Below are 13332 nucleotides of genomic sequence, written 5' to 3'. Positions count from 1 at the left end.
CATAGTATTCTATTTCCGGCGAACATTTTCAGGAACAGGGGATAAACCAAATTGTAGGATACTACATAGTTCGCTATATAAATATTGGTATAGATGTGAATATAAATTCTATTTACAGTCATAATGCTAATAGATTCATCGAAGCTCTGCCTTGAAATGCGGACTGTTCTTGAACGTCGGGGAACAAAAAGAAATAAAAGCTGAATCAAGGCAGGTTGTTCTGATCACACCAGCCATTGACGGGCATACAACTCAACCGGTAGCACCAGGAGCAGTTCGAGGAGGGGTATTTATAAAAATTGACGATCAACATAATGAAACCGACTAGGACGGCAACCAGGGCACCGGCACGGACCACCCACCACAGCCACCAAAGAGGCTTGCGGCCCTTGAAGAAGCCGAGCAGGCCATTTGTAGAGCCAGGGGTTTCTGTCGGGCTGGAGGTGAGGTTTCGTTTGCCCTTGAAGAAATCCATGAGGGAGGTGGTCTTTTGCTCGGGGCCAGCTTGGCCAGCTCCGCCGCTCATGGCAACATATGGCTGTCGTGCCAGGCCAATCCGCTCGCGGAGAGCATTAGGTGACCGCATGATAGTCATGCCAATGGCGAGACCCATGATGAAGCCACCAATGTGGGAGAAGTTGTCTAATCCTGGGAGAAGACCAAGAACGAAGGAGACAGCCACCCCGAGGATCATGATGATAAGTTCAACCATTGGAGATTCGCGCTGGGGCCAGTCATACAGCAGGTCAAGAAGGTAAAGTGCAAGGATACCGAATAGGGCACCTGAACAGCCATCACTGGGATCGAGCTGAGCCGCATAGTTTCCACCCAAAACGAACCCGAAGATACCACTGGCGAAGTAGGTCAAGGTGTAGCGCCACATGCCAACCATGCGCTCCATGTCCGCGCCCATGGTCATCTGAACCAATAGGTTGAATCCGATGTGAATGAATCCTCCGTGCATGAAGATGGGGATGATGAATCTGTACCACTGGTTGGGAGACGGCTGATCATCTGTCGATCCTCCAATATGGGGGTTGGGGACACCGCTAAAGCCGCACACTTCAGACAGTGAACACCCCGTTCCGCTCACCGTCGTCGATGTGGCATTTGGACAGAGCCATGGAAGGGTACGATTGGCATTCTGGACCCCCTCCACGTTCTTCATGCACGGATTGTAGCGTGCCCCCATGTAGATTTGGACGTACGGGGAAGGCCCGATCATCGGGTTGAAGGTGGGCTTGGTCTCGATAACTGACCCTGTCAACTGGGCTGGAGCAGAAAAGATTTCGTTAGTTGATCCGAAATGTTGGACTAGTATTGAGGCAGGGACAGAACTCACCATTTTTGACCAGTTCGATAATAAATACGATAATCTGGGCTAATGTCAAGATGTATGTCACCCAAGCAATCTTCTTGCTGAAAAATCCCTTCTTCTTTCGGATATCACGTTGTCGGCTATCCTCAAGACCCCCTGGTGATGGAGGGTACTGCGTTTGTTGGCGCATCCAATCTGGATTATTTCCATACTGGGTGTTGGTCTTCAAAGGGATATTTTCTGCGTAGTTGTCGCCTTCCGTTGCCCGTCCAGCGGCCTGGTAATGTGCATTGTCCGAGGCAAATGACTGTTGACTTTCTCGGTTGTGATAGGGGGCTGAGGGATCGTCGTGGTTGTAACTGTGGCTCGCGTAGCCAACTCCAGGAACTGTGTTTAGAGTTTGATCTGTCTTCCCAGGGACAGCTTGGTCGTAGCTAGGGGGTTGTGGGATATTCGCGTGATAGTATTCGTTGGAGGCCATGGTGCCTGGGGGTTGAGTCTTTGTTTTAGTTTCGGGAGCTGAAAGGCGGATCCATGAACTTGTCAAAAGTATTGAAGGGAACCTCAACGATGAAGAGTATATATAACAAAGAACAACGAAGAGATGAAAGAAAGTTGAAGTAGTCAGGCAGTCACATTATTCGCGAAGTTATTTTTGGGCCGATCTACGCAATCCCAGCAATGCCAGCCGCGCGGCTGGGGCTTTTCCACTCCGCCCTAGCTGTGGAACCCCGCCTGGGCAAATGCCAACGGCTTTGCCACTTTTATAGTGGCTGAGGAAGGTTAAAAAGTAGAATCATATTTCATTACCTCGTACCTACTACTCCGCTGAATTTCAATAGATTTCCACGGCGGTGCCTGATTTTTGAAATGTTTGCTTAGATAATACATAGTAAACAACGATCCTACCCAATTAGGCTTAGTGCCCCTTGATTTGACAAAACAAACTTTCTTTTCTAAAGTCGGGGGTTGACATAGCACTCACGTGATTACCATGGCCCTATTGGCTTGACCCTGGACTCCGCCTTTTAGTCAAAATTATGCCGGTTTTAAAACATACCTAACTAACTACCTAGGCAGTGCCAGAGTGAGCTTACGTATACAATGCCAAGGTCGGAGTGCCTCGATATTTTAGAAACCTCTGGATTTAGAATACTCTGTAGATTTTCTCCGCAAATTCTCAGATTTCAATTCTGACTATGTATATGGCCAATTCTCCCTCTGTGGGATAGATGAACTCGTACTCCACAAGATGATACCTCAAGGTGGAGAGGGGTCACTTTCCTGATCTACCGAGTATTGTATTTTGCTTTTAACGCACTTCGTGCACTTCTTCCGTTTCGGCCAAGTTCTCGCTATAGATAGATAGCACTTCTACGGCAGGTTTTAGATCCCATCGCGCCAACCGGCCAGGCAGAAAACTAAGTTTATACATAGAAAAGTCTCTTGCGCAGAATATGCCTTTTTGGCGCCTTCGTATACACCTAAAAAGAACACCTAAAATAAACATCTAAAAAGAGCATCAAAAGACAGGACAACGCGGCATAAGCGGCCGACTATTCTTGTTAATAAGAAACTAATAATCAATCCATATCCATATCCACAGTACGAACTTCACTTGTACTAAGATCATATCTAGGTGGAGAAGCCGAGGAATCATATGGGTCCCTAGGGTTGAGTATATAGGTGAGAGCAAGGTGAAAAAAATTATATGGGTTGGCGCGATGGCGCCTAAAACCTGCCGTAGGCTACCTACAAACCTATCCTCTTACTCACCGTGCAATTTTCTCGCCTCATTGTAATCTTCACGGGAAGGATACTACGAGCACTAGCTCGTCACCCCCAGACTCTCCCAAACAAGACTGGACATCGTTTAGTAAACATAGCAAATGCAACCAATGAGCCCCTAGTCCCTTTTTAGACTGTGGAGATAGTGTTCAAGTGTCCCTTTTGGGGAGTATTTTTGGTATAATTAATTTAATGATCGATCATCGCAAGGGGAATCGCAAGGGCGTGACAAGAATGTCCCAGACTGACAGGGCTGGAATGGGTGAAAAAGAAATAGGTAAAACTAAAGTGTTGAATCAAAGTGCTGCATCCCACATCATATATCGCATATTGCTGCATTATCTACATCCAGATGGAAGCCATCAGGCTGAGTAGCAGCCCAACAAAGCCTCCAGAAATCTTGTTCGCTGAGGAGTCCGGTGCCGTAGTAGAGCTTGCAATAGACGTGTTGCCCGAGCTTGTAGTGTGGGTAGCGCCAGTTGTTCCCGTGTGACCAGAAGGGCATCATTGGTACTCGTGCTCTCTGGGTTGGCAGTAGCAGAGTCCATTGTCTGGGGTTCGGAATCATTGAAGCTGGCCTCACTGGAGCTGGTGTTGACTGAGTCAGCTGTCGTAGTAGGTAGACTCACTAGTGCTGCACTTGTCAAGGGCTAACGTGAAGCTAGCCACGATGGTGTATTCTCGTTCTGGAGTCCTCTTCCAAGTCAATAATAATAATGCCTTTCCTCGAGGCTCTGGGCTCTGGTAATTGAATAAAATCCCCAGCGGCCGATCCACAATATCCTGTGTTTAAATCGTTTGCTTTTGTTCCAGTCACTCCTTAAGTGTGTTTATGCATTTTGTTCGCGATAATGTTACTTTTCATTTTGGTCGCCTTCTGGGCAACGGGCTCGTATGGTGAAGGTAGGGAGAAATCAATGTATCACCCGGAGCCAATGTACCTGGAATGAGGGCGCGGAAGAGAATATCGTCACTATTCTTGCGAACTCAGCCACCAACACCGACGAATCTACCCCAACGTCGTCCTCTTCCAGTGATTCCAGTGAATCTTCGGGCGGCTCTTCTCTTAGCACTGGTGCCATCATTGGCATTGCAATCGGTGCAGTGGCCGCTGTTGTACTGATCGCCGTAGCTGCGTTCTTCTTCCTTCGCCGGCGGAAGCAGGATGCTGCCAGTGAACCCGAGCAAAGCATTCTTCAGTCGCCCGCGCCTCAGAGTATCTCAGAATTTGATTCTAAGCAGGCGGACGGAAATGTGTTTGCCATGCCCCCCATAATGCATGGGGAACTCTCGGGCAACGATACTCAGATCTACCAGTTGCATGCAGACTCTGGTAGTCATGAGATATATGAGTTGCCAGGTAGGGGGATACCGCAGCCTGCAGAATTGTCAGAGCGCGATGCTGAATCTCCGGGTGCATCAGAAATGTCTCTGGTGTCACCCGATGCGTCTTTACCGTCACCCGATGTAAGCCGGAGTTCAACGCAACGGTTATATAATGGCCTTGGATCATATGAGGACCAGAATCGGCAGTAAGTGGAGGTTAATCCTCTAAGAGAGCTTCTTTTCGAGAGCTGCTCGCTCTTCCGGTGTTCTTTCCGCGATGGAAGGAAACCCAAGAGCATCAATGCGTAACTAGACCGGATCACCAGGTCCGTAAGGTGAGCCTTCTTGTCCGTGCTATCAAGAGACCCCATGATTAGTTTTGTAACAAGCTGGTAGTTGTACCCATTGCAGTGAACGGGAGAGGTTGGACGACCGCGCTGGTTTAATGGATTGGTAGAGAGATCCTATGAGGGCTGCACTAGATTTTATATGTTGTAAATCCCCTAAGCCCGCCTGACCATTGTTCTCCGGATGTTACCAAATATGACCCCAGGCCACAATCGCCACTTGGTTGAGATAAGAACCTCAACGGTTCCAGTCAAGGGCTAGTGGGTGGAGGGGTTTTATCGGCTATTATGGCATTACACTCACTTTAAACCGATAGCGCCGTAGCGGCTGATGCGACCCACTGTCATCCCCAAGGCTAATCGCTACCCCGCGCCCTTGCCTGCGCCCGATAGAATTTCGTGTGAGCCATGTGCCGTAACGGCTGATGCCACGAGCCCCTGACTGCAACGGTCAGGGTTCTTATCTCCGCCAAGTAGCGATTGGGGTAGCCTGCCCAGGTGGGGTGCTCCGGAGAACCTTGCCGTCAATCCTTATCTAGGTAGCATAACGTAACGTATTCGATAAGCCATCTCCCAAACAAATCCATGGATACTCCGCCGTAAATCCTATGTACGACACCCTTATATATTAACAACCACGAGATACCAAGCTACGACAAGGGGGAAAGCAGCTACATGGTAACATTCCCATTTTAAACAAGGGGATCTACCTCCATGTTAGCCTGCAAACCCCCCTGCATCTGGAGAAGTAACCATGCCTGCAAGCAAATTATCGCGCATAACCGGCTCTTCGTATGGCCCTGAAGCGTATCTGTGGGGACTCGACCTCGGGAGTAATGAATTAGGATAAGCAGCGGAATCTCTGTTTCTTATCGCAAAGTTAAAATCGCCAAGCAATGGGTATAGAAGAACCTTGGAATATACATACAGTTGAGTGAACTATAAGAAGGACACGGTGAATCCTGCAAAATCTGTTAGGAGAGCAGCCCTCACCATACATCTTACCTCCTACCCTACACATTTCTCCCAAGATGCGTACTCATTTAAGCACCTGGACTCTTTTCCTGTCCTACTTAGGATTTAGTGCAGCTGCTCCAACATTACCTATTCTCCCCCATCACCTGATTGCGCGCGACACGCCTTTCAACAGCAGCCTTCCAAACATCACTATTTTCGCTACTGGAGGCACTATTGCCGGATCTGCTGCCTCAAACACTGCGACTACAGGATACACCGCCGGTGCACTTGGCGTCGACATCCTTATCGAAGCCGTGCCCGAGATCTGGAACATCTCAAATGTCAAAGGTGTCCAGGTCGCTAATGTTGATTCGGGGGCCATCACCCCGGAAATTCTCCTGAACTTGACATCGATGATCCAAGAGGCTCTAGATGATCCATACTGCCAGGGAGCCGTTGTCACCCATGGAACAGATACCTTGGAGGAATCGGCGTTCTTCCTTGACCTGACCATCAAGACTGACAAGCCTGTTGTCGTGGTTGGTGCTATGCGCCCAGCAACAGCCATCAGCGCTGATGGACCTATGAACCTGCTGGAGGCTGTCACCCTTGCGGGAAGCCCCGAGGCACGTGGGCGTGGTACCATGGTTGTGCTGAACGACCGTATCGGGAGCGCCTTCTACATGACGAAAACGCATTCAAATGCCCTAGACACCTTCAAAGCATCCGAACAAGGCTACCTGGGCTTCTTCCTGGATACCAAGCCGCTGTTCTACTATCATCCCGTCTTGGCTATTGGCCGTGAGTACTTCAACGTCTCCGGGGCAACTGAATTGCCTGAGGTGGACATCCTCTTCGGACATCAAGTGCTGAACCCCAAGTTGGCTCGCTCTGCGGTAGAGAGTGGAGCAAAGGGTTTAGTCCTGGCTGGTATGGGTGCTGGAGGTTGGACATCGGCGGGAACAAATGAGATTGAGACCTTGGTTGAGGAATACGGTACGCAAGTCGTGGTTTCCAGCCGAACGATGGGGGGCTTTGTCCAGACAGATGGCTCTGGAAATATGTACGGTGGACAGGACTTGAACCCCCAGAAGGCTCGTATCATGCTGCAACTTGCTCTTTATGCAGGATACAGCTCTAAGCAGCTCGCAACATTGTTCGGGTTTGCACCTTGAGAGCAAGTTTAGACCTTGGCAATAGTTGGAAGCTATATAGCAATTCCTAGTCATTAGCGTTTAGAGATAGAGTATGATAGATGATTTCATGTATATTAACCTGACCTTTCACTAAAGTTGAAGCCCCGAATTGAGATATGCGTGCGATGATCATTTCTATTCTACGGAAGAGCTATATATATTCGTACTCGCAGTGGTCACCTCCGTCATAATGGCACTGTCAAGAATGACTTACCTAAGAATTAAGCTGTAGCACAGATTTTTGTTCGTGCTCTGCTCAGTTGGATTTGGCCGACAGTGGAGAATCCAAACGTTCTACCGGTATAACCGTGCCAAGGGCCCAACACCACCGTACCTGGTGCTAGGGGCTTGGCATATTTAACGAATGGCAAAGGATTCCAAGATTGGAAGGTGGTGTAGGCCCAACCCCAACATCTAATACAAATGATTGGCGCGGATCATCTCCAGCCGAGCTTATCAGGAACAGCGTTGTGCCCGAACCTTCCAAGGTTTTGCCCATGTGGTTCTTCCAACGTTGTCTTATCTATAAGCGCGTTCCCTTTTTCCAATTTATTCGCGATATCTACAAGGCGCTTTTACGTCACAATTTTACCGGATCGATAATCAAGATCGCAATTCAATGAACGATGAACCAGGTATCATAAGAAGTATTCAAGAATCTCAGCTATACCAGAGGGCACTTTATAGACTTGGTATTTTCGGGGTGTGCTCGGTTTTACTCAGTGATCAAAAAGCGGCAACGGGTGAGCACTAAAACGGGAAGGGAAAGCCATGTCGTGCGGCCTGACATTGGGTGTATTTATAAATCTAAATATATCATTCTGGACCTAGAAATCCGCCCCTAGACAAATAATCTTTGAGATCAACACACGAATAAAAAGCACATTCTCTTTCGACAGTATCATGGTTTGACCAGGTTTCGTGATATATGCAAGACGTGATACAGCCTGCTTTCAGACGCCAATAGAGTATCTCATCCCATCTACGCCTGGGGCGGAATAGAAACCCCAGAATAGAGAGTAAGATCGTCATCGTTCCAACTATCTAGTTGCAAGATGAACACCCCTGTAAGATGCTGACTGACCCTGTGTCTCGAGATCATTGTATTTGTTGATGTGGGTAATACCCGTGTCTAGGGTAATGCCTTTGAGCTTGTGCAGAATAGACTCGACGCGTTTTGTCTGTCTGGTGGATTTACATTAGGAGTTCGGCTAAGCTGGCACTGTTTGCGGTGATCATATTTCGCTCAGTCTCGGAACCAGTAAACTAGCGAACTGATGTACTGCATCGCTGGGACGGAGACCCACAAGCCTAAAACAAAGATCTCAGCAGCGGTGGAGAAACACCCGGAAGCTTCAGCCTTGAGTAATGGGTGATCTCTGGCAAATTAAGAAATGGAGTTTAAGAGAGAGCCAGCCTCGATGAGAAAATCTCCCGGAATGTCCTCATTTAGCCTCCAGCCTTCAAAAGGTCCATGGGGGAAAATCATGTGAATCATGCTGGTTAGATAGGTTACTTTGACGATCGCTTCGAGGGAACTGCTGGAGCTGGCTGAGTGGCCAGAGAAGCTGGCCGCTAGGCCTAAATAAAAAGTAGGAATTGCGGAATATGCACGTTAGAGGGCAGGTTTAACACCATGATAGCTATGTGTGGGTTCGCTGGTGTCATTGTGCTGGCGTTGTGGTTGCCCGGCGCCGCCAATACGCCCATCATCGTCTTTTCGGCGCTCTACGGATTCGCCTCGGGGGCGTTCATCTCGCTGATCCCACCGCTGACAGCGCAGATCAGTGATATTCGCGAAATCGGGGTGCGATCGGACACGCTGTGGTTGGCTGTTGGCATTGTAGCGCTGGTGGCCAGTCCTATCGGTGGCGCCCTTGAGGCACGGGATGGAGGTGCATTTGTGGGACTGCAGATATTTGCTGGGGTGACTATGCTTATTGGTACGGGGCTGTTTGTCGTTGGCCGGTGGTACCTTGCGGGATGGAATTTCTTTGCTAAAGTGTAGATACGAGCTAGACTAGACAAGCAGATAGAAAATTGGATTCGGCGCAGTTCCAAGGTTGGGAGCTATAATTAGTAAATCTTTGATCCTTCCAGAGTTAACTATGCCTCCCGATGTCGACATCAGCTAGAGATGGCCAACTAAGGAAACAATACACGATCACATCACGAAGCCATGTACGCATCATGCAAAGGCCAGTCTTCCCGCCATGAAGACACTGAGGTCACATATGTTGTAGTCACACTAGCCTCCGAGAAAGCCCCGAAAGGGGTTAGGGTATCTATCCATAGTCACGCGGGGTTCTTGGTAGATAGCGCTCTAGTAATGATAGAAAACCATGCACGGCCGCAACTTTGTTACCGAATTGGATGAATCAACAACTACAGATCAGCGATACATGAACTTAACGGTGCAAAAAAAGACTTGAGTGTTCATATTAATAGGTCAATTATTCCTGAAGGTGTATACTTCGGAGATGTGATCGGCCCGTGTTTCTTCGGGATTCTGCCGCTGACGTCATCGCCATGTTTCATCTTCCCCGCGCCTGCGAGATCAAATAGTCAACAACCACACCATGGAGGACCCTCTCATTCAAGCATTGCCTCCGGCCACGGACTACCTAACCTATCTTACTTTGTTAGAATATCAGTTAACTCCTGAACGTCTGCCGCTTTTGCACGCTCTCCTGCAAGATGAGAAGCTTACGACGAACATCGGCTGGGACTTGGTCAAGCTGCTCCTGCCCATGCTACCAGCGTCCACGGAATGCTTGCAGGATGTGGCTCGGCTAGGCAATCCCCGAGAAGTGATCTTGCGCGTCTCTGAGTCACTCATGCAACTGCAGCCGGATGAGGACGAGGACGAGAGGCCCGATCAGGGGCTGCCACTGCACGTCCTACAATTCAATTGCCTTCTCGGAATGCTCTCGGTACTTCACACACGGATCCAGACGAAAGCACCGAGTCGTTTCATCGCAACCTCCCTCCAAGCAGCTCTAGAAGCATATACCACAATGGTGACCAACGAGACCACCTTAGCCTTCCTTGAGTTCTTCCGCGAAGTGTCTCCCTCTAAGCGGCCTGCACCACCCCCCAGAGCTGCTAGCGAGTCGAGCGTGCTGAGGGTTGCTGCTGCCTCAGCCCCAGACCCGGAAGCTGAGGTATCTTCGCCCTCTCCGTCTGCCGATAACGAGACCCTCCTTGTTCGGAAATTCATCCAATTCGGCTTGCTTGAACTGCTGAAGTCGTATCTTTTGAGTTTCTCCAGTCCAATGGATCCGGGAATGTCGTGGACCATTCGGATGCAAGAACACCTGCATCCGGATCTGCGCCTACCGGTCGCCCAATCACAAACTGAGGCATATGGATCGACCAAGGAGCTCAAGGAGCGCGATATGATCATGGGAAAGCTTATGGTAAATGAGACCAAATTATGGACAGTACGATGTCAATATCTGAGAACATTTGATCTAATTTTGTTTTTACTAAGGCTTTATCACGAGACGTTGGAATTGATAACGAGGAACTCCTGTCAATCATATCCGGATCCCCGACAGATCAAACTGCCCAACTTGATTTCGATGACCCACCAACAAACCCCAATCAGATTCCGCTAGAACGCCATGGCTCACTCCTACTACTAGCGGCTCGGGCTGCAGGCACAACCCTCTTTGGCTCCGGGCAACCGCCCCGTCGGGTATCCGTTTTCCCTGAGCTGGCTCGGATATTTAACAACTTTGTCGGCGGCCAAACCAGTCTCGACGAAGTGGCTTTTGGTCAACCACACGCGCTTCTCGACTCCCTGTTGGCTTTGACCGTCTACTCTCTGCAACGCCCCATCGAAGCCCCGTCAAGCGATACCGAGTTCAAAGATTTCGTTGTCATCTTGACAGCATGCACAGCACGCCAAAGCCACGGCATCGTTCGCCAGATTCCAGCCGCCATTGTCCAGAGCCATCCATCGCCTGAGACGCGGTTTAAACTGATACACAAGATCTTGGAAGATGACCATCTTGCCTCAGCGCGGGATAGCGCCATCGCATGGCTGAAGGAAGAACTGCTTCCCAGCCCCACCCAATCTTCCGAAAATATATTCCAAGATCCGCTCTACTTCTGGGCTCTTTTCCCGGCTCTTTTCAAACCGGTCACTGCTGCCAGCTCAGCCTCTGATCTCGTTGCTAGCTGGTCTCGCCTGACCCAGACTCAAGGTCCACCCCTTCATTCCGCATTGAATTTGTACTACTTGCTGCTTTCCTCGCCATCACTACGCGAACGGCTTCAACTCGAGAAGACCGTTAAATTCTTCCGCGGCCATGTCTTGGACCCTCTCCGGCAAGTATTCCGGAGCTTCGAGGGCGATCTCATTGCTAAAGGAGGCGAGGGCGTCATCGAAGCTGCGGTTGGAGAGGAAATGTGCCAGATTGGCAATGCACGGTCTGTGGGGCTTATTGGTCTTACACTAGACCAAATTGAGGAGGCAGCTAGTGATGAATTTGGTTCCGATGAAGCGGATCTGGGTGAATACTCTGAGACTGAAGAGGCCAAGGTGTCTGAGATTCGGAAGAAGATTGATATCTGGAAATAAATTCAGATCCAGGTTACTTGTACAGAACTTCAGTAAATAGGTTTCTACGAATGAACGTTTGCATCATCTTGTGTATATTTGCACTGAAAGTGCCTAATTTAGGGCATGTAAGCGTAACTATATCTTAGTCCAACATAAGGAAACACTTCCAAAATAGGAAGGTGGCCCACAAAAGACTTTTCCCTTCCGATACAGCTGACCTACAACATTTATACAAGGAGAAAAGATTCTTTAAGGCAATGATCCATTTCTACCAACTACCATGACCAATTCTAACTAAGAAATAAAGCCCTATCCACCCAAACCACCCACCAAACAAGAAACCAGAGGAACCCGCACCACATTGAAAAAGAGAAACACAATCAACCGATTTTGAAGAACTATGTAATGGAAATCCCCCGAATGTAGCTGAAGGAACAGAAAACAAGTCCCTTTCTAAGAAACCGTTGTCACCCGGATCGTCCACGAAGGGTTCGAAAGAGCAGAAACCAATCACAGTCGACAGCCGAGAAGATGATGCAAGACCGTCGAAAGAAATGAGCTGCCCTCGTCGAAGAAAGAATGAACTGGACAGACAGACTCATAAATAAAGAGTCTTCACAAAAGCAAAAGTAAAGCTGAGAGGTCATGTTTCGAGGGATTGATATTTTTGGTTGAAAAGTTGAAAGTGTTCTCAAGAGTCCACGGCGAAGATCGTAAAATCAATGCATTTCAATGTCGACCATGGCGACCAACGAGACAGGTCAAGCCATGGTGGCTGATGGAATGTTGGAATTGGACCCGCTCATGGAGGGCGTTTAGAAGTCAGCGGCTACGCACAAAGACATGTTAGTATATCAGCCGGTTATTCGGAGAACAGTTAGTACTCACGGTTCATGACGACGCAGCCGCCACCGGGAGACTTCATGACGACACAGCCACCGCCGGGGGACCGCTTCATGATGTCGCAGCCGGCTCCAGGGGTACGGGTGACGACGCAGCCGTTGGGAATGGGAGACTTCATGACGACACAGCCACCACCGGGAGCTAGTAGAGATGACATGTTAGTATATGGATGTATAAGAGATATGATGAAGCAGTGTATATGCTTTGGAGGCAAGGTACTCACATTGCTTCTGGACCTGACCGCGAGACATTTCGAGGATTGAGGAGAGCTTCAAAAGCGGAAGCTTGAAAAGATTGAAATATTGTTTTGAATGATCGAAGTGTGAGCGGGCGGTGGAGAAAATAATTGAAACTGAGTGTGCAAGCTGATATTTATATTCGAGGAGGGACTATTCTTCGAACTATCAATATGATCAATATTACATCTGGGGAATGGAAGTCAATGCAAATGTCACATTGAATTGCTGGCTTGAATGCATTGGGCATTGACGAAGGCGTAGAATCAATCCAGAATGCATGGGATTGGGATTGCGGTGGAGGTCCATTGCGGAGACGTTTGATATTGTTCTCGGGTTCATGAATGTAGGAGTTGTTGCCTCGGGCATTTTCTCTTTGTTTTGATATGCAGTCAGTGCATTGATCGAGAGACGTTGATATTGACCGCATCACATATCCTCCGAGGCATTTGTGGCTAGGCCCGGGTTGTCTTTCATGAACGCCGCAGAGATGACCGAGGGGCCCCTGTTCCAGGGACGTGTAGTTAGCACATTCATAAGCCCTTCATGAGAGTAAGAACAATATTAAGCAGGGGTCTTAAAGTATAAAAGAACATTTCGGAGTATGTGTTTGATTTCGCCCAATGGGGGTGGCGTCGCGAACAAAGGACACGGAGATTGACCAATCGCTACAATCACATTCCGCTTAGGA

The 13332-nt window shown here is 48.8% G+C and overlaps 7 protein-coding genes across 7 annotated transcripts; 4 read left to right on the top strand and 3 right to left on the bottom strand.

The window, feature by feature from the left end:
- Window positions 1-35: 35 nt before the first annotated feature.
- Window positions 36-1933, bottom strand: N7455_009676 (rhomboid family membrane protein). Its single transcript, XM_040956346.2, has 2 exons — window positions 1343-1933; window positions 36-1272 (listed from the first exon to the last, which is right to left on the bottom strand). Exons 1-2 carry the CDS (start codon window positions 1797-1799, stop codon window positions 206-208), a joined length of 1524 nt encoding a protein of 507 aa, XP_040813127.1. The 5' UTR covers window positions 1800-1933; the 3' UTR covers window positions 36-205.
- Window positions 1934-3422: 1489 nt separating this feature from the next.
- N7455_009675 (uncharacterized protein) lies at window positions 3423-3611 on the bottom strand (the record flags this gene model as incomplete). The annotated part of the gene is made up of 1 exon (XM_065606263.1): window positions 3423-3611. The coding sequence occupies one exon, from the start codon at window positions 3609-3611 to the stop codon at window positions 3423-3425; it is 189 nt and encodes a 62-aa protein (XP_065460226.1).
- A 389-nt stretch (window positions 3612-4000) lies between these two features.
- On the top strand, window positions 4001-4642 carry N7455_009674 (uncharacterized protein; the record flags this gene model as incomplete). Its single annotated transcript, XM_040956461.2, has 1 exon — window positions 4001-4642. One exon carries the CDS (start codon window positions 4001-4003, stop codon window positions 4640-4642), a length of 642 nt encoding a protein of 213 aa, XP_040813156.2.
- Window positions 4643-5810: 1168 nt separating this feature from the next.
- On the top strand, window positions 5811-6911 carry N7455_009673 (uncharacterized protein; the record flags this gene model as incomplete). The annotated part of the gene is made up of 1 exon (XM_040956342.2): window positions 5811-6911. The coding sequence occupies one exon, from the start codon at window positions 5811-5813 to the stop codon at window positions 6909-6911; it is 1101 nt and encodes a 366-aa protein (XP_040813205.2).
- Window positions 6912-8568: 1657 nt separating this feature from the next.
- On the top strand, window positions 8569-8940 carry N7455_009672 (uncharacterized protein; the record flags this gene model as incomplete). The annotated part of the gene is made up of 1 exon (XM_040956446.2): window positions 8569-8940. One exon carries the CDS (start codon window positions 8569-8571, stop codon window positions 8938-8940), a length of 372 nt encoding a protein of 123 aa, XP_040813218.2.
- A 571-nt stretch (window positions 8941-9511) lies between these two features.
- N7455_009671 (uncharacterized protein) lies at window positions 9512-11520 on the top strand (the record flags this gene model as incomplete). The annotated part of the gene is made up of 2 exons (XM_040956410.2): window positions 9512-10351; window positions 10426-11520. The coding sequence occupies 2 exons, from the start codon at window positions 9512-9514 to the stop codon at window positions 11518-11520; spliced, it is 1935 nt and encodes a 644-aa protein (XP_040813216.2).
- Window positions 11521-12379: 859 nt separating this feature from the next.
- Window positions 12380-12656, bottom strand: N7455_009670 (uncharacterized protein; the record flags this gene model as incomplete). The annotated part of the gene is made up of 2 exons (XM_040956447.2): window positions 12380-12546; window positions 12629-12656. The coding sequence occupies 2 exons, from the start codon at window positions 12654-12656 to the stop codon at window positions 12380-12382; spliced, it is 195 nt and encodes a 64-aa protein (XP_040813219.2).
- Window positions 12657-13332: the final 676 nt, after the last annotated feature.

This window comes from Penicillium solitum (genome assembly GCF_028829755.1).
Source record: "Penicillium solitum strain IBT 25940 chromosome Unknown utg000008l_segment0_segment0, whole genome shotgun sequence".
NCBI classification, from domain to species: Eukaryota; Fungi; Ascomycota; class Eurotiomycetes; order Eurotiales; family Aspergillaceae; genus Penicillium; species Penicillium solitum.
This window is presented reverse-complemented; position numbering and strand designations above follow the sequence as displayed.